The 25,401-nt window shown below is 38.5% G+C and overlaps 6 protein-coding genes across 6 annotated transcripts; 4 read left to right on the forward strand and 2 right to left on the reverse strand.

The window, feature by feature from the left end:
• The first annotated feature begins 2,527 nt into the window (after positions 1-2,527).
• On the forward strand, positions 2,528-3,233 carry BCR41DRAFT_233246 (hypothetical protein). Its single transcript, XM_022020082.1, has one exon. It carries the CDS (start codon positions 2,776-2,778, stop codon positions 3,166-3,168), a length of 393 nt encoding a protein of 130 aa, XP_021883743.1. The 5' UTR covers positions 2,528-2,775; the 3' UTR covers positions 3,169-3,233.
• A 3,350-nt stretch (positions 3,234-6,583) lies between these two features.
• Positions 6,584-10,351, reverse strand: BCR41DRAFT_420042 (hypothetical protein; the record flags this gene model as incomplete). Its single annotated transcript, XM_022029840.1, has 2 exons — positions 9,761-10,351; positions 6,584-9,619 (listed from the first exon to the last, which is right to left on the reverse strand). Exons 1-2 carry the CDS (start codon positions 10,268-10,270, stop codon positions 6,584-6,586), a joined length of 3,546 nt encoding a protein of 1,181 aa, XP_021883744.1. The 5' UTR covers positions 10,271-10,351.
• A 2,088-nt stretch (positions 10,352-12,439) lies between these two features.
• BCR41DRAFT_348486 (glutathione S-transferase) lies at positions 12,440-13,705 on the forward strand. Its single transcript, XM_022023311.1, has one exon. It carries the CDS (start codon positions 12,766-12,768, stop codon positions 13,507-13,509), a length of 744 nt encoding a protein of 247 aa, XP_021883745.1. The 5' UTR covers positions 12,440-12,765; the 3' UTR covers positions 13,510-13,705.
• A 1,592-nt stretch (positions 13,706-15,297) lies between these two features.
• BCR41DRAFT_384608 (hypothetical protein) lies at positions 15,298-18,970 on the reverse strand (the record flags this gene model as incomplete). Its single annotated transcript, XM_022027590.1, has 3 exons — positions 15,298-17,933; positions 18,050-18,492; positions 18,685-18,970. 3 exons carry the CDS (start codon positions 18,968-18,970, stop codon positions 15,498-15,500), a joined length of 3,165 nt encoding a protein of 1,054 aa, XP_021883746.1. The 3' UTR covers positions 15,298-15,497.
• Positions 18,971-22,261: 3,291 nt separating this feature from the next.
• Positions 22,262-23,509, forward strand: BCR41DRAFT_420045 (S-adenosyl-L-methionine-dependent methyltransferase). Its single transcript, XM_022029841.1, has 2 exons — positions 22,262-22,513; positions 22,670-23,509. Exons 1-2 carry the CDS (start codon positions 22,369-22,371, stop codon positions 23,335-23,337), a joined length of 813 nt encoding a protein of 270 aa, XP_021883747.1. The 5' UTR covers positions 22,262-22,368; the 3' UTR covers positions 23,338-23,509.
• A 365-nt stretch (positions 23,510-23,874) lies between these two features.
• Positions 23,875-25,049, forward strand: BCR41DRAFT_333302 (S-adenosyl-L-methionine-dependent methyltransferase). Its single transcript, XM_022021885.1, has 2 exons — positions 23,875-24,176; positions 24,291-25,049. The coding sequence occupies exons 1-2, from the start codon at positions 24,032-24,034 to the stop codon at positions 24,956-24,958; spliced, it is 813 nt and encodes a 270-aa protein (XP_021883748.1). The 5' UTR covers positions 23,875-24,031; the 3' UTR covers positions 24,959-25,049.
• The last annotated feature ends 352 nt before the right edge of the window (positions 25,050-25,401 follow it).

The raw sequence follows: 25,401 nt of genomic DNA on the forward strand, positions 1-25,401 counted from the left end.
TTGAACGTTCTGTTTTGTTGTATGGATATATAAAATTGCTGGGAGAAGTTTGAGGTCGGGAAAAAGAAAAATGCTCAAAGGTTCAATGGGTTATGTCATGCAGGGAATAGAGTTGATGACAAGGAAACGCCTCTCTATCACTTTCTAATTTCTCATTTCTGTCATTGTATCCCCTTTTGACTCTTTGTTGCTTCTTTCTATTATGGTTGGCCACGCTTATTCTCTCACACTGTTTTCGTCTCCTTATTTTTCTTCATTTCTCATGACTATCTCTTTGTTATTTGAACGCCAAAAACAAAAGTTTGTTTGTTTGTTTGTGTGGAAAAGATTCTACATGTTGTACTACCCTTCTGACATTATGCGCAAAGTATACCAGAAAAAAAAAAGAGCATTGCTTACCGCACTGAGCTTGAGTCTATACGCATGCTGGAAAGTTTTTTTTTTTCTTCACCCCTTTGTTGCTCGCCACCCTTTCTTGAGAGCCGTTGAAAAGGTAAAAAAGGACATCTGTTGAAAAAAAAAATATATATTGACGCTAAACCAGATGCAGGGATAGTTGGCTTGTTTATTTATTTATTTTTTACTCCTTGTTTCGAGATCATAATTAAAAATGAAGAAAATGAAAGAAAAAAAAAAAAAAAAAAAAAACGCTAAAATAAACAACGGTTTTTTCTTTCTTTCTGTTCAATGTTACGTTCCTTTATCTTTCTTTCTTTCTTCACTTTTGCTCCTGAGAGGCTGGTCAGGCTGACAAAGCCAAAAAGCTAACAGACCGACTGGGAAAAAGGGAAAAAAGGGAAAGGAAAGAGGAAAACAAATCAAAAGAGATGATTGAGGCAACTACGCTCAAGAAAAAAAAAAAAAGGAGAAAAATAAAGTATCAAAAGATAAATATTTATCATCGCCATTAATCACAAAAAGGATAACCACGCCCCCCTCTTCTCTCTCTCTCTTTCTCCCTCTTTCTTTTCTACAAGCCGACCTTTTTTTTTTTTTTCTTTTTTACTTTCTCTCTTCTCTCTCTATTCCAACTGTCCTAAATGCTCTCACTTCCTCTTGTTGATTTGTTTGTTGAGCTAGAGCAAGAGCAAGCAAATAAATAAAAAGAGAGAGAGAAATGAAATGTAATGCTTCTGCGCTTTGTTCGCGAATCTCAAACATTGATGTGTACGATTAATGAGTTCTCCTTACCACCCTCTTTTTTTTTTTTCCCTTCGCTCTCTCCTCTCTCTCTCTAATTTATTTTACTCATTTCCAGAGCCTTTTTCAGTTTTCAGATAATCGGTCGAAAACTGTATATTATATGCCTTCGCCACCTCACCATTAAAAAAAGAAAACCTAGGAATGTTGAAAAAAAAAAAAGAACGACGCGTTGTTTACGCAACAGATCTATAATTCGTAGATGCCTCCTAATGTCACACACACCTCACATACACGTTCTCTCTGTTTTTTCCTCTCTTAGTCAGACAGAAAAGATATTTTAGAGTGGTTACGGTGGCATGTAGAACAGAGAGTGAGGCGGAAACATAAAAGTGATCCTCATTATCTCTCTGTCCCCCAATCGGAAAAACCCGATGGGATTCACCAAAAGTATATTTAATATAAGACACAATGCATGTTACTTTTTACTTTTTTTCGATTCGATCGATCGTCCTTTCGTTTGTCTCAATGCTAATCTTGCCCTTCTCCGCCTTCCCTTTAATCCTTTCCGCACAGCTTTTTATTGTATTATGCATGGACTGGGATAGATGGAGTTCCTGTTAAAGATTTTTTTTTTTTTTTTTATATTTTGCTTAAATAACCCCGCATATTAACAAAGGCCATAATTCACCTGAACCCTATCGAATGAGAATTGAGCAAAAGTAAAAAAAATAAAGTAAATCTTTCTTACTTTTCCTTTTGTCTTATATTCTCATTTACTTTTGTTTCTCATTTTTATTTTTTTATTTTTTATTTATTTTTTTGGTACATGAATTATACATACATACATGTCATGTCATATTATTCTCATACTAAAATACCCACCCCTCCCTGGATCTTCTTCTTATTTATCTTTATTTTTATTTTTATTTTTATTTTCAAAAGGACCCACTTGATCCAGATTCCAAATAGAGTTTACGAATAAGCCCTGGAGACGGTACCTATAAGGTAGCAAAACTTTTTTTTTTTCTTGTTTTGTTTCTAAAACTTCATTACTACACAACTACGAATGAAGTTTTTTTCTTTTCTGATTCAAGAAAAAGGATCGGGAGACGGGAAAAAAAAAAAAAAAAAAAAAAAAAAAGATAAAATAAAATAAAGATATGGAAACGGGACAGGAAGGAGTAAAGGGCAAAAAAAGACAGAGAGAGAGAGAGAGAGAGAAAGAGAGAAGAACCAACCATTGAGACCACCGTGAACTTTTTTCGGTTGCCAAAAAAAAAAAAAAGTAACCTATCGTCTGTTCTACATTCAAACATGCGCGTTTTTATGGTTGCTGCTTGCAAATTCTTGGCCTGGCCTGGCCTTAATAATTTTACCCGTTAGTCTTTTTGTTGCCTTGATTACTCTCTCCATATAATATGTCTCTGTTCCCAACCTCTGAGACTCATGAAATCGAGTCAGTATTCAACTTTAGAAACCCAAAGTCTTTGAAAATGGAAAAACAAAACAAAAAAGAAGAGTAAAGATATTATTATCCCAATACATTAACATTACCTCTGATGGAAACACAGGCCCTCTCTCCATAACTCCAGTTTAGAATCACCTGGACCCTTCTCGGGTTCACTATTACTAATGAACCACCCGCGTGTTTTTGAAGTAGCTGAAATTAGGTTATTGGCCAAAGACCGCGTTCGCGTTTTCTATTATTATTATTATTATTATTATTATTATTATTTAAACGATGCTCTTTATGTTTCTATCTATCTATCTATTAACATCTCGCGCTCTTCTGTTTTTACGTATGCTCTCCTCAACTTATTTGTAATGCCTTTTCTTTTTACATGCTTTATTTACACAATGACATATACTCTGCCAAATTTTTGGGGTTCATTCCGCGGAATTCTATTTATTATCTTTTTAGGCGCGTATGTTAGTATAAATGCTATGGGCTATGAGCATCTAAAAAAGAGCCGCGAGCGAGCAAAAAGGGGAGAGAAAGATAGAGAGAGAGAGAGAGAGAGATGAATAGATAGTGTGTCTTCTCTGTTGTTGTTGTTGTTGTTGTTATTGTTGTTTCTTTTTGTATAACAGATGTCTTACTTTTGCTCTCTGCTTTCATCGCTCTTTTTTTTTTTTTTTTGTGAAATGTCTTGCTTTTTTTTTCTTTTTTTCTGTTTTTGCTCAGTTTTTGTTTGTGATGAAGAAAGAGAGGGGGTAGGAGGGGAACCACAAAGGAAAAAAAAAAAAAAAAAAAAAAAAAAAGGCCGTGCCATTTTTTCATTGATGTTTCTGGTTGTTTTTGTTTTCGCTGTTTTTTTTCCCTATTGTTGTTGTTGAAGCATAGACTAGGATGGATAGATGCTCTTTTTTTTTTTTTTCTTTTCTTACTTGTTTCTCTCTGTGCTCAGAAAACAAAAAAAAAAAAAAAAAAAGAAAAAAAGAGCACAATGACATTCGACGTGCAGGAGAGCAGAAAGTGGACCAAAAAGAAATCATACATACAACTTGTACACAAAGTTTCATTCATTTGTCGTGGTTTGAGGCGTTGTCTTCGTCAGAGAGAATTATCGAACACGATGTGGTATAACACATGGGATATAACAAATCGTCATGGCATTACAAGTCTAAGAGGCATTGTCAATAAACACGTATACAAGCAAAATAGTACATTGGATTTTTTTTTTTTTCTTCTTTTTTGCTGTGTACAATTTTTGCTTTTGAAAATTCAAATATACTTTTGTTGACGCGTTTTTTTTTTTTTTTTTTTTTTTTATCTAAAAGAACCACATGTACAAATAACATGTACATCCATACACGTAACTGTACAAACTTCTTACCACTGGAAACAACAAAAAAGAACGTTACCAGAGCAATTGGAGCAAAATAAAAGTAAGAGATGGTAACATGGGAAGAAGCCCATTGGTCCTGGATCTTAAGCTTTTTAGACAATCTGGTACAGCATATAGTATATATATATATATATATATATCTATACAAAAAACGTGAACCTGTTTGCTGCAAAAGTGCGAAACAGCCCTTGTTTAAACTTGCGTGTACAGCACAGCAACAGCACAGCACAAAGCTATATATATATCATCATCATCACTGTCATTGTCATCATCACCATTCATTATTAATTATCTCAATATCAGTGTTAAGATCAATGTCAATGTCAATGTCAATGTCAATGTCAATCAACATCATTATCATATTAACTATAACCCAATTCAAGCTATCTCCACGCCCCATTCCTTTTTCTTTATTTTTTTTATTTTTTATTTTTATTTTTTTTATTTTTTATTTTTATTTTTTTTTTAAAAAAAAAAGGTTTCCTTCCTTCTCTTTCGTTCGTCGTCCTTTCTATCTTTCTTACTTTCTTTCAATATCCATATGTCTTAAATGATATCGCAATTTCGCAGATGTAGCTCCTCGATCTTTTTTTTTTTAAAGTTCCTTTGGCAAATCTATAGTGTCATCTTTATATACACATGTGTAATATATGAATCCGTATATGCTGATTAGTCGATCATTTTCTTAAAAAAAAAAAAAAAAAGTAGCTCCCATCCTCAGACATGGAAAGCTAATTGATGTCAAGACACGAGAAATTGATTCAAAACTCTTTTTTCTTTTTCTTTTCTTTTTCTTTTTCTTTTTCTTTTATTACTAAAGCTGGGGCCAGTAGAGTGTATAAAGTGAGTCCCAATGAACCCGGACTAAAATAGAAACTAGTAAAAAAAAAAATAAAAACTAGTTGGAAAAAAGAATAAAACTAGTCATGTGTTATGGACTATATAAATAATATTTACATATTATATTATATTATATTATATGAAACTCTTAAGATAGATCGCCGATGATGTCTTATGTTATATCCATGCAGAAGGTGATCATTCGTAATTGATCCAGTAAAGATTACAATCAGCGTATTATATAAAGCTTAGCCATGTTCAAGTAGGGACATATACGTATATATATATATACATATATATATATGTATTATTATTATATCCATAATATAAGCTGTATCATTTTTATTTATTCTTTTTTTCGTCCGGTTCCTCTTTGTGGGTTCCCCTACCAGCTAAACAATTAAGTAGTTACATATTTATTATATATATATATATACGTATACATGTTTAAGAACAGCCGTCCTTCAAGTGCCAAAACGAATATTTATATATATATTATATATATTATATTATCCATGACCCAAAACTAATTTCACTAAGAAAGAAAGTTATACTAAAGTGCTTACCAAAATGACCTTGTCCACCACCATGGGGAGGAAACCACGGACATCATTTCATTAAACCTCCTATTTCCGGTTAGTCGGTTTAGGCCCCAGCAACCCGAGAAATAAACAAAAAAAAGATTAATTTAATGACGACAGAATGTTTAGGGTAATTGTTTATTGACGTGAGAATTCTTTCCCCTCTTTTCTTTTCACTCTCTCTATCTCTCATAAACACATGAAGTAAGTAAGCAAGTAAGCAAGTAAGCAAGTAAACGAAATGGCATCCGACATTATTACTATTGTTATTATTATTATATAAATATATATTCATTTTTGTTCTTTGGTATAGTCCTTAAAGTTACCAAGATCATCGAAACTCGAAACTCGAAACTCGAAACTGGAGATCCGAAATACGAAACACCCAACTCGAAACATTGAACATAATCCACACTAAACCCCCCGTTCCCTCCAAAACTCATTTCAAGGTCTTGTCTTCCCTTCCCTTCCCTTCCCTTCCTTCCGCTTCCGAGTTCCAAACATTCCCAAGAAAAAAAAAAAAGAAAAAAAAAAAGAAAGAAAAAATAGGGTTTTATTTTATTTTCTTTATTCATCTATTCCCCGATCTTTAGGTATATATATATACATGTATATGTTTCTTTAATCTGAGATGTCCTTTTACTTTCTCCAACCTCGATCCCATCCAACCGAGTCAATTCAAAATGGTATATCCGAGGTGAAAGACAACCTCTAATGAGCATGACATTCAACCATCTGAGCTAGAAAAAAATAATAATAAAGAATTCATATATAAAACCTACAAGGCAAAATGATATACATGTATTACAATGTTTCATCTCTTAAGAGTTACCAATGACTTTGCTTCCTTTCCCCAAACCTCGTCACAAGTAGTGACATGTAAAAAAAAAAAAGCAATCAATCTTCCGATCGGATAGACAGGATCAGATTATCATATCCATACCAGAAACAACATTCCACTCACTCACTCACTCACTCACTCACTCACTCAACTCACTCACACACATGAACACAAAGACATTAATGTACACCTAATACACCTAATACATCAACAATTAAATAATTAAACAAAATGACGGAGCGATAAAACCGGGTTCTCTTTCTCCATTAGGAAAGGAATAATATATAATATATATATATATTTTTCTTTTCTTTTTCTTTTTTGTTGTGTTAAAGAGATAAGGACCGAGTCCTTCTCCTTAGAGTCCGCGATTTAATTAAGCCATAAAGTACATTTTCTCTATAGTTGGAGTTGAGTTGCACTACTGGTTGAAACTGTGTCTGTGGTCGTGGCTGTGTCAGAGATTGTGTCTCTCGCTGCTGCTGCTCTTGCTGCTGCTCTTGCTGCTGCTGTTGCTGCTGTTGCTGCTGTTGTTGATAATGATAGTAATTCCGCTGTCGGTATCGGTGATCCATTGTTTCTACTGACACAACTGGACTTGTCGCTGATTCTGTAGCAGGAGAGACTCTAGGCGATAGGCCTTGCTGATTCCCTTGATGAATCTTCATGTGATTCCCATGTTGGAACTCTACATTTGATGAAGGCTGAGTTGAGACACTTATGCTCATACTAGTGCTCCGAGATGCCCTTGATGTCCTTCCTTGATTCGTTGGTGTCATAGTCGAAGAAGATGACGAGGAGGAGGAAGAACAACCGTATGATGGAAGATTTGAGGGATTATAGGACACCCTATTAGAGTTACGGCTAGAATTGCGATTGCCAAGTTGCTGCTGTTGTTGCTGTTGTTGCTGTTGTTGTTCTTGATTATGATAATGTTGATGTTGACGCTGCTGTTGGTGTTGACGGCTATGAGGATCCCGTCCCTCTCCATGTTCTGCTCGAGCTCTACATTGAACTGAACAAGCGATCCACTCCAAAGGTACGATCATCTCATCCATCACTCCAAGTCCCTTCCAACGCATCCCTGCAAAATACAGTCGTTTCTGACAAACTGAACAATATTCACATTCCATCTCTCTTTCCTCAAGTGTAAGAGATATGGAGGGTGGCGCAGCATTTAACAGCAATAAAGGTCCTGATTTCTTGTTTTTGATCTTGTTTTTGTTTTCGTTTTCTTCAAAGGAAGCGAGACGGTTAAAGCTAGATCTTTGGCTTTGACCCTGATTTTGGCTCTCATGAGTTAAATCAATCCAGTCGTCGTCCTTGACTTTTTCTTCTTGTCCTGAAATTGTTTGCTGTTGCTGTTGCTGTTGCTGTTGCTGTTGCTGTTGCTGTAATAGCAAAGATTTACGTAGCTCAAATAAATGAGCAAACCCTGGCTGTTCCATCATCCATTCCGGCATCAACATGATCATACAGCCATCGCTATCATCATCATCATCATCATCATCATTGCTATCATCATCATCATCTCCTTCTTCTTCAATCAAATCCATTCCAACTATTTGCTTCGCACCCATATTTAAAGGGGTTTGCCTCTTGTGTTGAGACTGCTGACTCCTGTTCTTGTTCTTGCTCCTGCTCCTGCTCTTGCTCTTGCTTTTGCTTTTACTCCTACTTTGACTCTGGCTCTGGCTCTGGCTCTGTTTCCGTTTCTGCTTCTTGAATGGACAACTTTTTGGTTCACAAAAATAGTGTGGATCATCATAAAGTTTTTCTCCCACGATTTGAGAGCAGATATCTGCAAGACTTAATGTCCATGAACAGGAGGTGTAACTATCCTTACTGTACCCACGCTTGTCAACTAAATGTTCTGGACCTGGAGCCTGTTGATGCTGATGTTGATGATGACTCCACCTTTGGTTTCGGCTTTGATCATGATGTTGGTTATGATATTGGTATTGATTTTGGTTATGGTTTTGAGCTTGATTAGGTTGTGGTTGAATTGAGTGATGAGCATGTTGAGGATGTTGGATATAGACGTGCTGACGATAATGATGATAATGATGATAGTGACCATGGTGGTTGTAGTTGTTATGGTTATGGTTATGGTTATGATTAATGCCGCTGGAGTCAAATGATGATGAGCTCGGTCTATTGGCTGAACTAGCAGCAGTAGAAGTGGTAGGATTGTTATTATTTCTTGATGAAATTGTAAGCGACTCCATGGACGGTAATGTGGGCATCGATCCTTGAGATGAAGGGAACGTAGAAACTAATGAAAAAGATGGAGGGGTGGGTGATGGTGTCGATAAAGGTGATGACGATAAAGGTGATGACGATAAAGGTGATGATGAGAATGTTGTTACTGGAGCTACTGGAATTGGGGTCGAAATTGAAGTTGAAGTTGAGGTTGGAGTTGGGCTTGGGCTTGGGCTTGGGCTTGGGCTTGGACTTGAACTTGGATTGGTTGTCATTGTTGGTATTATTGCTGTTGATGCGCTATTTGTATCGGCTGATGATATTGCACTCATTGGAGATAAAGGCATCACATTGATTAAAGAGCCTGTTGAGGAAAAAGAAGAGGATGGAGAGGAAGAAAAAGATGAAGAGGGTGTCCTGGCCTGCCAAAATCGGTTTCCTCGCGCCCAACACTTCATTCCTTGGCGTATTTGCACATAGTCATCATCATCATGACCGCCTTCTTCATTCAATACGCCCAGCAATACACTGGGGTTGAGAGTAGCAACAGCAGCAGGGGCAGCATTTCCGCTTAAGCGAGGAAGTGGGGGATGAAAAAGAAGATGGTGCTGACGAGGATGTTGAGGTTGAGGGTGCTGATGTTCTGTTGAGTTGTTGCTACTACCATTACTACTATTGTCGATGTTGACGTTACTATTGCTGATATTACCAGAATTGCTAGAGGATCCCTCAGCCTGATTCAATGTCTCAGGTGGGGAGGCAACAGTAACTGTCGCAGGCATAGTGGCTGTCATAGCAACAGTAGTAGCAAAGGCCGTAGCATTCGTAGCAGCTGTAGTAAATGATCCTGATACGAGCCGTTGAATTTCCACCGGAATACATCCTAGTTGATTATCCGCAATATCCAAAAGCCTCAATCGTTTCAATCGACCTATTTGTTGAGGTAAACTGGTGAGTTGATTGGATTGTAAGAACAAGTCTTCTAGTGTAGGGGCCAATAAGCCAATCAATCCGGAGATCTCTGTGAGTAAATTTTGAGAGACATCCAGTTCTCTCAAGGAAGGAAGACGAAAGACTTGAAGAGGAATCTCTGTCAACATGTTGCCCTGTAGGCGTAATGATACTAGGTGAGAAAGGAAAGGGAGTGAAGAGGTTGGGATGATCTATATATATAAAAGAATATAGAAACCGATTGATAATGAGTTTTTTTTTTTTCAGATATCAATATAAAGTCCTGAATGAAAGTTTCCTTTATCATTTTTCTTTTCTTTTTTTCTTTTTTTTTTTAAGCACCTGGTAGTTACCATGGTCGAGATTCGCATTCTTGCTAAATGAACAATTCCACGTTCATGTTCAGATACTCGTGTCAAATGCCAGATGCGTCGGTAATGTCGTCGAGGACCTTCAGTTAATGAGAATGTGGAGGCTCTCTTCTTGTGTTTCTGATATTGCTTTCGATGTGGTTGTTGTTGTTGGTGATGGCGGTGATGGTGTTCCTGTTCTGACCATATATCATGATGATTTCTCTTCATGTCTGGTTGATAAACATTGCTGCTACTTCTCGCGCGTGAAGAAGATGGAGAAGATAAAGGTGAGGATAAAGTTAAAGAGGAGGAAGGTAAAGGTGAGAGTGAAGATGAGACAATGGTATGTGTCGTTGTGAATCCATTGGTGTTGGGCGTAGGAAGATAATAAAGTCGAACAATATGCTGTTCACTCCCTCGTGCAAGATCTAGAACTGTATTAACGGATGGTTGTATTCGACCTATTGCAATAGGAGGAGCATCAGTTGTTGAATGCATTCCTCGGCTCATCTTCTGAATGGAATGAGCAAAAAAAAAAAGGGGATCCTTTTCTTTTTTTGTCCTTGACTGAATGAGAGTCTTGAATGAAAGATGTTTTGGAATAAGGATCGGAGAAAAAAAAAAAAAATCTCAAGTTCAATAATACACAGATACCAAACACAATGATTCCATAATGAAACACCGCGCGTATTTAACACGTGGACTATATTTAAAAACACCGAAGGAGAGGTGATTCAGTACATGTATTTTGTACAGAACTTAGGATTTACAGGAACTGTTATCCGACAAAAAATCATGAAGAAGGATTCGTAGTAGAACGAGTTTCTTGTCATGTCATCTAAAAGACATATGATGGAGCGGACACAATGTCCGGTGTCGAATACTGCTTTGATGACAATACTGAAATAATTGTTGAAGTCAAAGTTAACCCGAACACAAAATTCTTCGATGCTTTGGAACCTAATGTAAAGGACGACATGCAAGGACCGTTATAGCTGCCAAAAAGCAGGACCTTTGCCTGTGTGCAAATGTTAATAATTTCGATAAGTTACGTACCGATTTCTTATCTTGCCTTTATTTTCCACTGCATCTATGCAATGGCACAAGGGCACTTGCTTCCTATTTTTGCATATTTGCGCTTTGTTCTCATATATGCATGGTATTCACAATAGAACATCATGTATACTTTTTGTTCGCAGGCAAGGCATCTCGTCAGTCAAAAAGTATAGCAAGCAGCGGAACGAAAAGAAGAATCGTACAATCTACGTGCCCTATGCCTGGAAGTCGAGAGCAATACGATAGCTCTGTTGTCTTAATGAGGATCATCTTAGGCTGTTTAATTTTCCGCGTGAAAGCACTTTTAGGAGTATCCACGACTACCATTATCAGTCCTAATAATTGGACACGGTTTTGAAGTTCACTATCTCGGGAACAGCCAATGCAACGATTTTAAGATGTTTTGTTTATTCTAGAGAAAAGTTACCGAATGAGCCAGCTTAGTTATCTTAAAACAGATGCGTCTGTAGAACCAAGCTGGCATCTCAACAAATGCACATTCTCTGTTAATCCTCATGCGTTCGCTTCCGGCTACTGGCGCCAGCACACCGGACGACACTTCAGCTATCAAATAATAAGAACTAATAGTTTATTAAGTTGTCCAATAATAAAGGCATAATCCTTTTATATTTTATTTTCCCAATATCTTTATCGTTTCTTCTAATGAATTCGAGATATTGTTTCATGACTTGAGTCTATTATTTAGTGAATACTTTATTGATATTATTTTATATTTCACTCGATCCAGGATGTGCTGCTCATTGCGTTCTTTAGTGACTACTGTGTCCAACGAGATAGTTGCTCATATCACTTTGGGGCTTCGCAAAAATAGAGATATTTGTCACTCTTGAATTCCCCACATCTATGATTCAGTTCGTTTTCTGTATAAACCAATAGTCAAAAGACATCAAAAGCACCAGTTGCGACTGTCCTATCCAGGGAAGATCGTGACCCATTGTTTTAAAAAACGTGACCACGAATAGGCAACGAGGACTTCATCAGTCTCTCGTTTCAGGTGAAGCATGCACAGCCAACCCGCTGATGACGCTCGATGTGAACTGCCACAAGCCGGTTTTTAGATACAAGAAACTTGGTTTTTTTTTACCGCATGGGAGAATGGTGTCAAATGATGGGCAAATCTGAGTGCTGACAAATGCCCTGCGCAATGAAGAAATGCGCTACTTTATTTAATTTTGAATAACCTCAGCCCCATCAAACAAATTTTACGCCGCTCTCATGCTGCTAGTTTTTTTTATTTTTTATTAGATTCTCAATAGTTGGGATTATTAAGCACATAGAACATGCAGTCACCGGAGAGAAAGTTGTTCAAAATGATTTTTTTTTTCTATATTTTTTTATTTTGAACCTCTGACAAAACAGCTCATACGTGACATACATAAAGACTTCATCAACTAAGATGGAAGTTTACACTTTTGTTAATGAGGTCAATGTGGCTAACGACTGACGTTTTTGGCAGCCCATCCTGAGAAAAAACGGCAAGATAGCGCTTCTCTTCAAAGTTTTATTTTTGACTAAACTTTCTTTCAGGTAAGTGTACGTAGCCTTCTTTATTTTTTTTCTACGACATTCTTTAATGACTAAAAAAGAAAGTATGAGACTAAAAAAAAATCAATGGACAAGAAAGTTGTATGTACATGTAGTGCAATCATCGTCGATTATTAATTCAGTGATTAGGATCGGAGAAGGAAAAGGCGCGATCTATGCAAAAGAAAATATCCTGGGATCAGCGTAGTATGTAGAAAATGAGAGCGCTTCTTTAGCCTTCCATCACTTGCCACATCAGCCTTTAGACAATATCCGCATCAAAATTTGAGGTATAAAAAGGACGGGTTCCCCTACCTCTTTCCTCTCTTTTATTTTCTCCTCATCCTCATCAGCACCACAGTCTCAAGCTAACAACCACATCAGCAACTAACATTCCTTTCACAATGGTTCACGAGTTCTTCAATCCCGCTCAAGCTGCCGCCTTCGACGAGCTTAGCCAAAAGAAGGATACCACCTTTGAGGTACGCTACTTTAATGTCCACGGTTTGGCCACTGCCATTCGCCTCATCCTCGCAGCCGCTGGCGCAAAGTTCACCAACATTTTCCCTGGCGACAATTGGGCCGAGGAAAAGCCCAAGGCACCTTTTGGTGTCATGCCCTTGCTCAAGGAGATTTCAGCTGATGGCAAGACTTCCCTCCAGATCGCAGAGTCCGATTCAATTGAACGCTACCTGGCTCGCAAATTTGGTTTCTACGGCTCCAACTTGTTCGAAGAGACTGCCATCAACACCTTTGTCTCTCAGCTCATGGATGTGAACTCGAAGATCTTTGTCCGCTATTTCGCTGTCAAAGACGACAAGGAGCTTCAGGAGAAGAACAGGAAAGAGCTGGTCGCAGGCCCTATCGCCAATTGGATCAAATATAATGAGCAGCACTTGAAGGACAATGGAACCAATGGCCATTTCGTTGGTAACAAGTTGAGTCTCGCTGATTTCAGAGCCTACTTCTTCATCTGCCTTTTGGAGATGATCACTGCGGAGGAGGGCTTGATCTCGCCCGAGAAGACTCCTGGTATCTTGAAGGTCAAGGAGGTTATTGATTCGGATCCTTCAATCAAGGCTTGGAAGGCCACCGAGGACTACAAAGTCCTTTCCGAGAACAATGCTAGAATGCTTGGCTTCCCATAAATAAGCGCAGGCTCGGAACAGATATCTCTCTCTCTCTCTCTATATATATACACCAACACGCAAAAATGAGTCAAGGTCAACCCTATTTGTTAGCTTTACTCTTTCATTTCTTAGGAACCCCATCTATGTAGACATTTAATATACTTGGCACACCAATAAAGCCCCTCCATCATCATTCAAGTCATCATTGTGTGGGATGAGAATCGAATATGGGATCGCAGCACCACATTATTTAGGTTTTTTATTCCATCTTGTTGAGAGATTTCCTTATTAATTTGAGGCTGTAGGGCTGTTGTCCTGGGAAATATGTTATTCTTCGTACATTTGTACATTTGTACGTATGATCAAAGCTTCATTTTTGAGGAAGCAGCAGCGATTTTTGAGAAGCACGTGCTTGTTAATTTTTCCAGCATTGCTGGTTCAATTATTTAGCATGCTCGTTCGATTTTCCAGCATGCTGGTTCGTTTTTCAAGCATGCTGCTTCTTTTTTCCAGCATGTTGCTTCTTATTTCCAGTATGCTGGTTCAATTTTCAAGCATGCTGGTTTATTTTTACAGCATGCTGGTTCAATTTTTCAGCATGCTTGTTAAAATTTCAGCCTGCTTGACCAAGTGCTCTACCATCAGACATCATTCACCACTTATTCTGGAATCTCGAGTGTTAATAGTTAATAAAGATTGATTACACACACAGCTTACAGAACAGAGAGTGCACACTCAAACACATATGAATTTTGTATGTGCACATGCTTAAAAAAAAAAAAAAAGATGTCAACCATAATCATCCTTCATCGCTTTCTCATAAAAGAACCCGGTTGGAGGTTCCCATCTATTTTAGCAATTTTAAGTGTTGCCATAGAAATTCTGATCACTCTTAAGGACTTCTGTCTGCAGAAGCATCCAATGGCATAACGAATCTCAGACATATAAAATAGCAAATACAAAGAAGCGAATACCCAATTAAGTGTAGATGAACTTGCCTTACCCCTCATCCTCACTCTTATATTCTCTTGGTGGAGCTTCTCCAATCGACAAAATTGCCGTGCATTTTGGGATTAAGGGAAGGTCTTGACCTTGTTCGCCATTGTTATTGGGCTTTAGCTCGCCCACGCCTGTAAAATAAAGTAGTAGAGTCCTCGCCAGAAAGTCGTTGACTAGTTTTGACTTATCAATTGGGATTCATGATCCTAGCCACCATGGTCCATGCCCTGTCAGTCAGCACTTGCACTTTACCCCCATATCAAATCCAAAAAAAAAAAAAAAAAAAAAAAAAAAAAAAGTCATATGATTTTTAGCGACTCTAACTTTTCATATCTGCCTCAAGGAGAAGGCTTCTTCCTCGAAACCACTATCGTGGTGTCTTCGGGCGAGGGAGGAGGAGGAGGAGGAGGAGGAGGCATGAGCTTTGATAAAATATAAGTAGGACAAGAAGAAAAGGATTGATCTTTATATCAAAAAACGCGTTCATGACCAACTTGCTATTTCAATCAGGAACCAAGCTGAAAGAATTATACGCAATAGTGACAAAAATGGTGAATGGGGAGCTTTATTTGTACCAAGTTTGATCAGCGTTTACAAAGATAGCCCCTAAGTAATAAAAGAGAATGCTTTTTGCGTGTTAGTGTATAAAACATAATACATACTTTATATCATGGCCAAGTGAACTGAACAATATGTATATATATTTATATATTTATGTTTGACATTGACAAGTATATATTATTATTGTGATGGGAATGGGAAGGCTATGATACAGTGGGCGGAATATAAATAAATAAAAAGCCAATTGCTGATGCTTAGTTACTTAGTGCTGGCACTAAATATATGTATAGTTGTAGAAGCTGTAGTTGTAGTTGTAGTTGTAGTTGTAGTTGTAGTTGTAGTTGTAGTTGTTGCATAATAGTAGTAATTGTAAATGATAAAAGTCTAAAATTGTCATAGTAAAAAAGCTTGTTTGTCGCATCATCCTATCTGCCATCTGTTCTTGTTCACTTGAGCACAGAGGCGTTCTGAAGACTACTCGAGTATAAATCCGAATTACCACTCCTACGATCCATCATACTCTTTCGACTCTGCTCAATGATTCCCAAAGATTCTTCTTCTGTATTATTGGAGGTCAATGCCATCCCTGTTCGACTCTTCTTTGTAAACCAGGATTTGAGTCCTGGTCCTGATCGAGATACTCCCTCAGGAAATGTATCTTCTGCTGATGCTGATGCTGATGCTGCTGTGCGGCCCTGATGGTTGTAGTGGTGTGGTGCTCCTTGTATATTAAAGGACACAGCACTCCCGCTTCCATTGTTGTAATTATAATAGCCGCCATTATAGTAGCCACCACCACCACCAACACTGCCGCTGTTTCCTGCACTCATTTGTATAATCGCCTCGTTCGCAGAGCCTGCACCAGTATCAGAAGAAGATGCTCCTCTAGATAGGGGGGACTTTTGAGAAGTCAGCATGATGGAGGGGGGCTCGGGGATGGTGGCCTTCCGCTGAAGAGAAGAGGAAGACTGCTGACGCTGCTGTTGACGTTGTTGCTGTTGACGCTGTTGCTGATCAAATGGAACAAACAGCGCTGTATTGTCATGACTAGATCCATGGGTCGAGGATGGTCCACTCCCACTTGGGAAGATGGCCTCTTGTAAATGAGCTCTATCCCTCGTACTCACGCTAGAATCAGTCCTGTTAGCTGGAGTGGCAGTGTCGGGTGACGATCCACTGTAGTTCAAGCCTTGGGATGAGGTGACGAATTTGGGCCAGACATCTCGGAAGAGTAGCTCCTGAATCTCATAAATAGCTCCATCAAACATTCCTGATCGCCATTCGCCACGTCGAGCCATTTGATGGATCTCTTGCAGGGTCTTATGAGACAAATTAAGCTCCAAACGCGCACCACTAACAATGAACGTCTTGTAGACGTACTCGAAGTGGATCAACAATGTAGGTGGCATCGGTAAAGGCGCAAACGATCTTTTAGTCGTGGTCGGTGCGCTATCGTGTTCTTGAGGTGATGAAGGTCCCATGTTAATGATCGTTGAAGCCGCTGTTGATGATGGTGCTGGCGTTGTCGATGCTGTCTGGATTGTATTGTCCTGATGATAATGGTGATTAAGATAATCTGTTTGAGCGCCAACGCCTCCCTCCAGTCCTGGCAGTGCTGTAGAAGAATTATTAGAGCCATGCTGTCGAAAGGACGTTCCCGATGGAGAAGACGGCTCTGAATCATCAAAATAGGACGAAGAGGATCGACGAACTAGGATTGGCATAGTGGATGAAACAGAAGATGCAGAGACGATTTTTTTGATTCGATGTGGTCCCTGATGGCTACTAGCCGAGCCGTTGCCGGTATTTGAAAAGTGAGTTGGGAGGGGTGATATAACCGAATTTCTGGTCCCTACAGAAGATGACTTTGTTATTTTATCCGATGCTGGCAAAGTCGATGACACGTCTGTGGTCGTTTCAGCAACTGAAGGTGAAGATGCTGTGGCGGCAGTCTGTTGCAACAAGTCGTGCGATGATGAGCTTGATGTCAAATCCCGTAGATGTTCATACTGTAAAGCCCTCTTCTCCAACCGTGATACCTCGTATAGGAAACGGGTGTTTTCGGCACAAAACTCTCGAACAGTGAACGCGCTCATCCTGTTAAACAATGTACGATCTTCAAGTGTTCGAATAAACTCATCCCAATCTGTCTTTTTATTTTCGACTTTGGTGCCCTGGCTGTTATTCATTCGAAGACTAAGACCAAGACCGAAACGTTCCCGTTTCTGGTTCCGGGTCAGGCCCTTGAGCGTCGAGTTGACATTGTTTCCACTGTTATTTCGATGAGAATCATCCAGGAAGGATTCATCCACGGCTCCTTGGACAAGATCACTGTATTTAGGCACAGCAGTTGTTGAAGGGAATGGCCGTTGTTGTTGATGATTATCCAAACCAGTTGATTGTGATGTTGCATAGAGAGGAATCACTTCTGGTCTGAAACCCGGCGCACCACCGGCAATGTTCCTTGCAATAGCCTTACTTTCAGAATCATATGGCTGATCTTCTGTTGCTTCTGTTGCTGTAGTTGAAAAGGTTCCTGGAGTTGTCTTGCGCTGTGCTTTTCTCTGAAATGCTCTGGCAGTGTATTGGCATTGATGAGGATAGGTCCGAAAATGTTGGACTAGGGGGATTAATGTACTGGTAAGGTGACTGGCTATCAGGATGAGGGCCATCCAAGTGGTCCTATCCAAAACCCTTCTTGTGAAGTTTGGAAAGAGTGCGGGCATGACAAAGTAGAGGGCAACACATGGTATCGAAAAAAGAGATGTAAAGATGAGTTCCTTTCGAATACCGAAACCGTCCTTGACATCTTTTAGTCGTGTAATGATGAATGGCCCCAAGACAAAAAGGAAGGAAATCATGGTACTATATGGTAGCAGATACTGGAAGAAAGGAAAAAAAAAAAAAAAGGATTAGGGTTGGTAACTTCAATAGACAAGTAGAGATAGCTGGAGGAAGGAAGGAAGGAAGGAAGGAAGGAAAAAAAAAAAAAACTAACCTCATCTCCACTATGGCAGTTATAGCTCAGAGGGTTAATAGAGATATTTGGGGAACGGAACTGGTAATAGATGGCAACCGAAGTAGTCATGGCCATGTATCCGGCACCAAAGTAAAATATCTGTCGATCGGTCACGGTCCTATAGCGATTATACCATTTTTTAGATTGTTCAATTTCTTCCAGAGTGTGATGTGACAACTCAAAGAGTTTTTCGTTGCTATTGCTGTTGCTGGTGCCAGTGTTGATGCTGTTGTTTCCGTTATGCTGCTGCTCTCTAGATACAGCAGGTCCATTCACACTACCCCTTCTTCCCAATACTGTTAGATCGGATGGTTCAATGAAACGTGCGTGGTAAATGGCATTGTTACGATGAAATCGCGTGATGAGACGCCAACTACGGCCGAGAACAAAGAGTACGAATGGTACCAAGGTTAAGTAACTCCCTATTTGGAATGATGCAAGATCCAAAAGACCATACGCCATTGTATTAAAAAAAATGTGAGCAAAAAATTGGTTCGGATTTTTTTTTTTTTTGTTGCACCTGCTGGAGAAGGCTTGTACACACATATTATATAAAAAAAATATACAGTTGAACAATTTTTTTTTTTTTTTTTTTTGTCCGACATTCCATTTACCCCAGTAAAGGACTGCACATGGGAAACGATATTTATATGCTTGGAATGCATAAATGATCGCAAACCAAAATGTGCCAAAGTAACCTTGAAGTGTCACAAGGTAACGACCACGTTGTCGAAGGTTATTATCCTTTTTCGAGATTTGTTGAAACAAATAGGTCGAGACAAGTCCAATGACGGTGAGGGTGGTTCCGAACACGATCAGGATGTTGCGACGGAGAGCTCCTAAAGGAATATCAACCTCTGGACCTGTTCCTGGTTCATCGCCCCAAATGATCTCCACCATGGCCAAAAATTAGCCAGCTCTGTTTTTTCTGTTTCCTTTTCTTTTCTTTTTTTTTTTTTTTTCTTTTTTTTTTTGTGTGGGTGTGGGTGTGTCGTCAATGTGTTGTTCCTGAATTAATTCAATAGAAAACGTAGTGTGTGAAGAGGAATTGTGTGTGCAATTGTTAATCTTTTGAGCGCATGGAAAGAAGGGGGGAAGGGTGCAGTTGAGTGATACGTGTAAATGAAAATGTAAAGACTGTATATGTGTTTGTGTATGTGTGTGTATGTAGGAAGAACAGATGAATGAATGATCCAAGATCCTGGCTTCGTATGTAAGTTGATTGAAAGGAGCAATTGAAAATAAAATATAGAGCGAAGGGGAATGATAATGTAGTTGTAGGCTGTTGGATGTATGAGCGTTATGAAGAAATGTTGAAAAGAGAGGAGGTGGAAGAGGGGGAGGGGAAATAAGAAGCAAGGCTGAGCTGATCCAAAGAGTAAAAAAAAAAAAAAGGGAAGGGAAGATGAATGAAGAGAAAAATGAGAGAGAAAAGAGAAAAGAGAAAAGAGAGTGAGGAAGGGAAAAAAAAAAAAAAAAAAAAAAAAAAGAAAAAGAAAAGATGAAGGTGGAGTTTAGACTACGATCACCATGCATTGTCGGAATGGGGTGCCGGTTGGTTGCCACAGTTGTTTAAACTACATACATGTACATGAACCAATAAACTAAAATATAATAAAAGAGTGGGCGAAAAAAAAAAACAATGAAAAGGGGAGAAGGATAGGTTTGTAAGTTGATGTAAGTTCATGTATGTTTTGTCACATAACATGTACAAGCATTCGAAAATAGGGCTCTTTTGTTTTTTTTTGTTTCCTCTTCTTTTTCTTTTTAAATTTCAAAGTAGAAAATGAGTAGAATTCTCAGCAAACGCATAGTCTGTTTTCTTATTCGTGGCTCTGTTAAAAAAGAAAAGGAAAAGAAAAACCGGCGCCATTGTTTGAGCTTTCTAGAGTCTTCTCACGCCTTTCATTCCATTCATATTATACATGTATATATGGTTTCTTCTTTATTGTTTTTGCTCATATAATCATTTAACTATATCTCCAATGGCACATATGATAAACATTCAATACTGATCTTAATGTATGTGGAGAGGTTGAGGAGAGAAGAAATGGTCATGGTGCATGATATAATAAGAAAGGTGAGAATCCAGAGTCTCAATTGAGCAAAATATATAGAGCTCATTAATATTCCTTCCATTTAATATAAAAATTCATATATCTTTTTATCCCTGTGAAGTTGAAGTTTGCATTGCTTGGCCTAAAGTTCTAAAACATCACTCCATGCCAAACATGTTCAAGAAGGATTAAAAGCAGATCTCTCCATACCCATTAACATATATATAGATATAGATATACATATATATATACTATCTATTCCGTATTCACAAAAAAATAAAAAGGGATGCCAGGATCTAGACAAAAACAACAATGAATCGGACATGTAATCGAAACGAAAAAGCCAAGAAAGAACAAGAGGCTAGAAAGGATCTCTCCAGAAAAAGATGTCATATATTTATTATAATTGCAGCTGTTTGTTATCGTTGCTGCTGCTCTCATATTCCGTTGGTTGATGTTGTGCATGTGGTATGTCCGCCGCTTTCCTCCTATCCCCTCCATCCATTTTTGATTTTGCTTACGAGAGACACATTTGTCAAAGTGAAAAGGAGTCAAAAGAAAGAAAGAAAGAAAGAAAAGAGCTTTGATGTGCTCTTTTTAGTTTACATCCAACCGTCTTGGGCTGAGATGTGTTGTGTTGTGTGTGTTTGTTTTTAATTTCCTCGGAGTGGGAGGAGCTTGCTGGTGCTACAGAGTAACAATTCGGATTCTATAGAGTAACCCAAGGTATTAATAGCAAGATGTATATACACAACTCTCCCTCTTTTCTTTATCCCACTTTGCTTAGTGCAACATCAAGATGCATGCACAACAAATTTATACATCGATCATTTTTTTATTAGAAAATGATTATAGAATCTAGGGGGAAGGTAAAAGTTCTGGCCCTTTTTTTTTTTTTTTTTTTTTTTTTTTTTCCTTTGTCTACTAACATGTATAATATAAACAAAAGAGTGCATTAGAATATGTAACGGTAAATAAAAAAATAAAAAAATAAAAAAACGATCTGTGCTATAGTATTGCGTTGAAACAAAATGGGAGGCAGATCTTGATCGTGAGTGAAAATAATGAATCATGGAATGGTCGAAGCGCAACTGAGCGTGAGCAAAAAAAAAAAAAAAAAAAGCGCTGATTTGGGATGATAGGGGAAAGAGAAAGGGTAGAGGGGGATTGGTCGCGACATTGTTATGTACATGTGCTTGTGTAGTGAATATCATCCGCATCAAGAATGGACCTTTTTTTTTTTTTACCTTCCAAGTAACAGGGGGTTGTTTGCTAGAACCCTATCAAGATCCAATTAGAATCTTCATTATTGACAATATTGCTTTCAACAGATGTTTTGAAAAAGACTAATCTAATGGATTGTCGACTCAAAAAAAAAAAAAAAATGTTAGACTACATAATGCCGGCGTTGACATTTGTAGACAGCGGATTCCTTCCCTTTCCTCCATGTCCTGATTCGGACCGAGAGAGAATGTGATAATAGGTTGAATATGGTATAGAAGCAATAGGCAATTGAAAATAAAACTAAATGTATTAATACTCTGTGTGTATATATGCGTAGCATAGATCGCTTGGCTGCGCTGTAAGGCAAGAAACTCCACAAGAGTGTTTAGAATGAAGTAATGAAGTAAACGGATTGGGTTTGTGTGTGTGTGTGACATGTGCAACAAAGTCCTAAAGGCTGTAAGGGTAAAAAAAATGTGCATGTGCACATGCAACTGTTGCTTGATTTGGCAGTCCGTTCTGTTTTTATCCTAATCCTATCCATCCTGTCCATCCTATTTGCTCCCTTGTTTGCCCTATTTGCCCTATTTATCCTATTTGCTGCGCACACGCATAATTAGATCTTGAATGTGGGGGCAAAAGAGGGACAAAACTTGCGCACCCTGGCCCCAAAGACTCTTTTTTTGTTTAAGGAGTCCGTCCACCGATCGACAAGACCGTTTTCTTGAGTAACGATGAGTCAATGTGTTTGACTCTAACTTCATGCACTTTTTTTTTTTTTTTTTTTTTTACTAGTCCAAAAATCGTATGGTCGTGTCGCAAGCAAAAGCGTGTGAAATGTACGAAATCGCGATTGGAAGAATAATATATAAATAGCCCCCCATTCGCATTCTCATTTGCATTTCACATTCACAAAGACATTCACACACATATATATATATACACACATACATACATACACGCGATCAACTTTTTCTTTTTTATTCTTCTGCTTCACATCAAAGTTAAGTTACAACCATGGCCACTTTCTCAAGTAAGACTTTCAATAGCGCACTCTATCAATCTTTCCGTCCAGGATATAATGCCAATTTCTTCAAGATGGTATACGACTACCATTCACGCAATCATGGCCAGTTTGATGTGGCTGTTGATGTTGGCACAGGTAAAAAAAAAAAAAAAAAAAAAAAGAAACAGGGCTTTTCAATTGATTTCCGCTTCTCATGGGCGCGTATAGATTTATTATGATTTGATTGACTGATACACGCGCGTGATCTCTTTTTTTTTTTTTTTTTTTTTTTTTTTTTTTTTTTTTTTGAAGGTACCGGTCAAGTCGCGTCCGTTTTGGCTGAAAAGTTCAAGCAGGCCTATGGTGTGGACGCTTCGGAAACCATGCTAGCTTCTGCAGTCCAGAAGCCCAATCTCACTTATTACGCCAATAAAGGGGAGGATCTAAAGGATATTTCATCAGGATCAGTGGATGTTCTGACGATTGCGGAGGCTATTCATTGGCTCGATCGCCCAAAGTTCTTCTCAGAAGTCAAGCGTGTTCTCAAACCTCATGGGACCTTTGTAGCTCTGGGTTACGGATTTCCAGTATTTGAGAAATATCCTCGAGCTAGTCAGCTGATTTTTGAATTGGGAAATGAACCAGATAAATTGGGACCCATTTGGGAATTGGGTCGGTTGATCGCGGATAATTTGTACAAGTGTATTGAGGTTCCTTTGGATGATGTAGAGCGACATTATTTCCCTAATAACAAGGACGGTTATCCTTTACTCATGTCGGAACAGGTGTCGATGGAGCATTTCCGAAACTATCTCAAGACTTGGTCAGGATACAAGACTTTTAGTGAAAGGCATCCTGAACGACCTGATATTGTTGATGAGACCATTGAGGCCATCTTGAAAGAAGAGGGCCTGAAGAATGAGGATGTTGTTGATGTCACTTGGCCCACAGTCCTCATCTTGGCCAGGAATAACGCATAGAGCAAAAGCCGTAGAGCAAAAAGCATGGAATATAAGGCATAGAACAAGACGTAAAAGATTTTTTTCCTTCTTCCTTGTCAGAGGGGATAGATGTAAATGGCAAGAAAACATGTAGATGAAGATCTTGAACTATGCAGGAGCCTAAAATATATTTTTTCAAGGGCTATATCATATCTATTGAGCATTTGTTTTTGTGTGTGTGTTAACGTGTTGTTCCTGAGTTAGTGTAACAGAAAGTGAATGTGAATGTGTATGTGGATTTGGCACTCCGGATCGTCCTATTGCTGCGCACACACATGAATTGGGGCCCTAATGCAAATTCATGGTTCAATGATCCGAAGACCTTTTAAGAGTAAAGAGGGTCCGTCCACCGAACCAACACAGACTGATTTCTTGAGTAACAATTGTGTTACCCACCCCAAACTACATATACATATACATGTACTTCATGATGGATTAAAAGCGTAATAGCCAGCGTTGTAAGCAAAAAGCGTGCGAAATGTGAGATGAATTTGATCTACAATTCTTCACATTCACATTCACATTCACATTCACATTCACATTCACATTCACATTCACATTCACATTCACATTCACATTCACATTCACTTTTTTATTCTCCTCCTCCTCGTCTCCTTCTCCTTTAAAATTTCACATACATACATGTAAATCGCTATACATCTCAGTTACTACTATGGCTACATTCTCAAGCAAGACTTTTAATAGCGCACTTTATCAATCTTTTCGTCCAGGCTATAATGCAAATTTCTTCAAGATGGTGTACAACTATCATGCACGCCACCACGGTCAGTTTGATATGGCTGTTGATGTCGGTACAGGTAGGAAAAATGGTTTTTTTTTTTTTTTTTTTTTAATCAATTCTCCCCCTAATTTTTATACGAACTGTGTATATCAATATATACATGTTTTTTTTTTTTTGTTTCTATTTGAAGGTACTGGTCAGGTCGCGTCCGTTTTGGCTGAAAAGTTCAAGCATGTCTATGGTGTGGATCCTTCGGAGACCATGTTAGCTTCTGCAGTCCAAAAGCCCAACATCAGTTATCATGTCAGTAAAGGGGAGGATCTGAAGGTGATCCCACAAGGTTCAGTAGATGTTCTAACGGTCGCACAGACTTTACATTGGCTTGATCACCCAACGTTCTTTTCAGAAGTCAAGCGTGTTCTCAAACCTCATGGGACGTTTGCTGCTGTGGGCTACGCATTTGCGGTATTTGAGAAATATCCTCGAGCTAGTCAACGGGTTTTGGAGTTGGGAATAGAACCAGATCAATTGGGTACCTTTTGGGAACCGGGTCGGTTGATCTTAAATAATATGTACAAGAGTATTGAAGTGCCTTTGGAGGATGTAGAACGACATTATTTCCCTAATAACAAGGATGGTTATCCTTTACTCATGTCGGAACAAGTGTCGATGGAGCATTTCCGAAACTATCTCAAGACTTGGTCAGGATACAAGACTTTTAGTGAAAGGCATCCTGAACGACCTGATATTGTTGATGAGACCATTGAGGCCATCTTGAAAGAGGAGGGTCTGAAGAATGAGGATGTTGTTGATATCACTTGGCCTACAGTGTTAATCCTAGGCAGGAACAGTGCCTAGAGCAAGGTGTAAAGGGATTGTCTTTTTTCATTCTTCTTTCATTGTCAGGATGGATAGAAATAAATGTCAAGAACGTGTAACTTGTAGTGCGAGATCTTAAAAATAATTTTATTTCAGGGAAGGGATCTGACATTAAATCCACCAAATAATGGATGCATGTACACAAGATCATTTTCATGAATTTAGAGATGCATCATACTGCATAAGGAATATTAGAGCTAGTCTAAATAACGAACGGGGAAATAGAAAAAAAAAAGGGGGCGATGTGGTGTCATGCTTAATGGTCATTGCTCTCTGGTCTATTTTTTTTTTTTTTTTTTAGACATTGACACCATCTGAGGCTGTGTGTGTTACCCTTCTCAGTTCTCACTCCACAAAGCATCATGTCGGTACATATTTGAATCAAACATGCCGTTGTTTAGTGCAAGTTCTTTGTTCTATGG

This window comes from Lobosporangium transversale, assembly GCF_002105155.1.
Source record: "Lobosporangium transversale strain NRRL 3116 chromosome Unknown BCR41scaffold_8, whole genome shotgun sequence".
NCBI lineage: Eukaryota > Fungi > Mortierellomycota > Mortierellomycetes > Mortierellales > Mortierellaceae > Lobosporangium > Lobosporangium transversale.

Coding starts and splice junctions, on each gene's coding strand:
- BCR41DRAFT_233246 (XM_022020082.1), top strand. CDS start 2,776: ATGAACCACCCGCGTGTTTTTGAAGTAGCTGAAATTAGGTTATTGGCC.
- BCR41DRAFT_348486 (XM_022023311.1), top strand. CDS start 12,766: ATGGTTCACGAGTTCTTCAATCCCGCTCAAGCTGCCGCCTTCGACGAG.
- BCR41DRAFT_420045 (XM_022029841.1), top strand. CDS start 22,369: ATGGCCACTTTCTCAAGTAAGACTTTCAATAGCGCACTCTATCAATCT. Junction 22,514..22,669: donor GGCTGTTGATGTTGGCACAG/GTAAAAAAAAAA, acceptor TTTTTTTTGAAG/GTACCGGTCAAGTCGCGTCC.
- BCR41DRAFT_333302 (XM_022021885.1), top strand. CDS start 24,032: ATGGCTACATTCTCAAGCAAGACTTTTAATAGCGCACTTTATCAATCT. Junction 24,177..24,290: donor GGCTGTTGATGTCGGTACAG/GTAGGAAAAATG, acceptor TTCTATTTGAAG/GTACTGGTCAGGTCGCGTCC.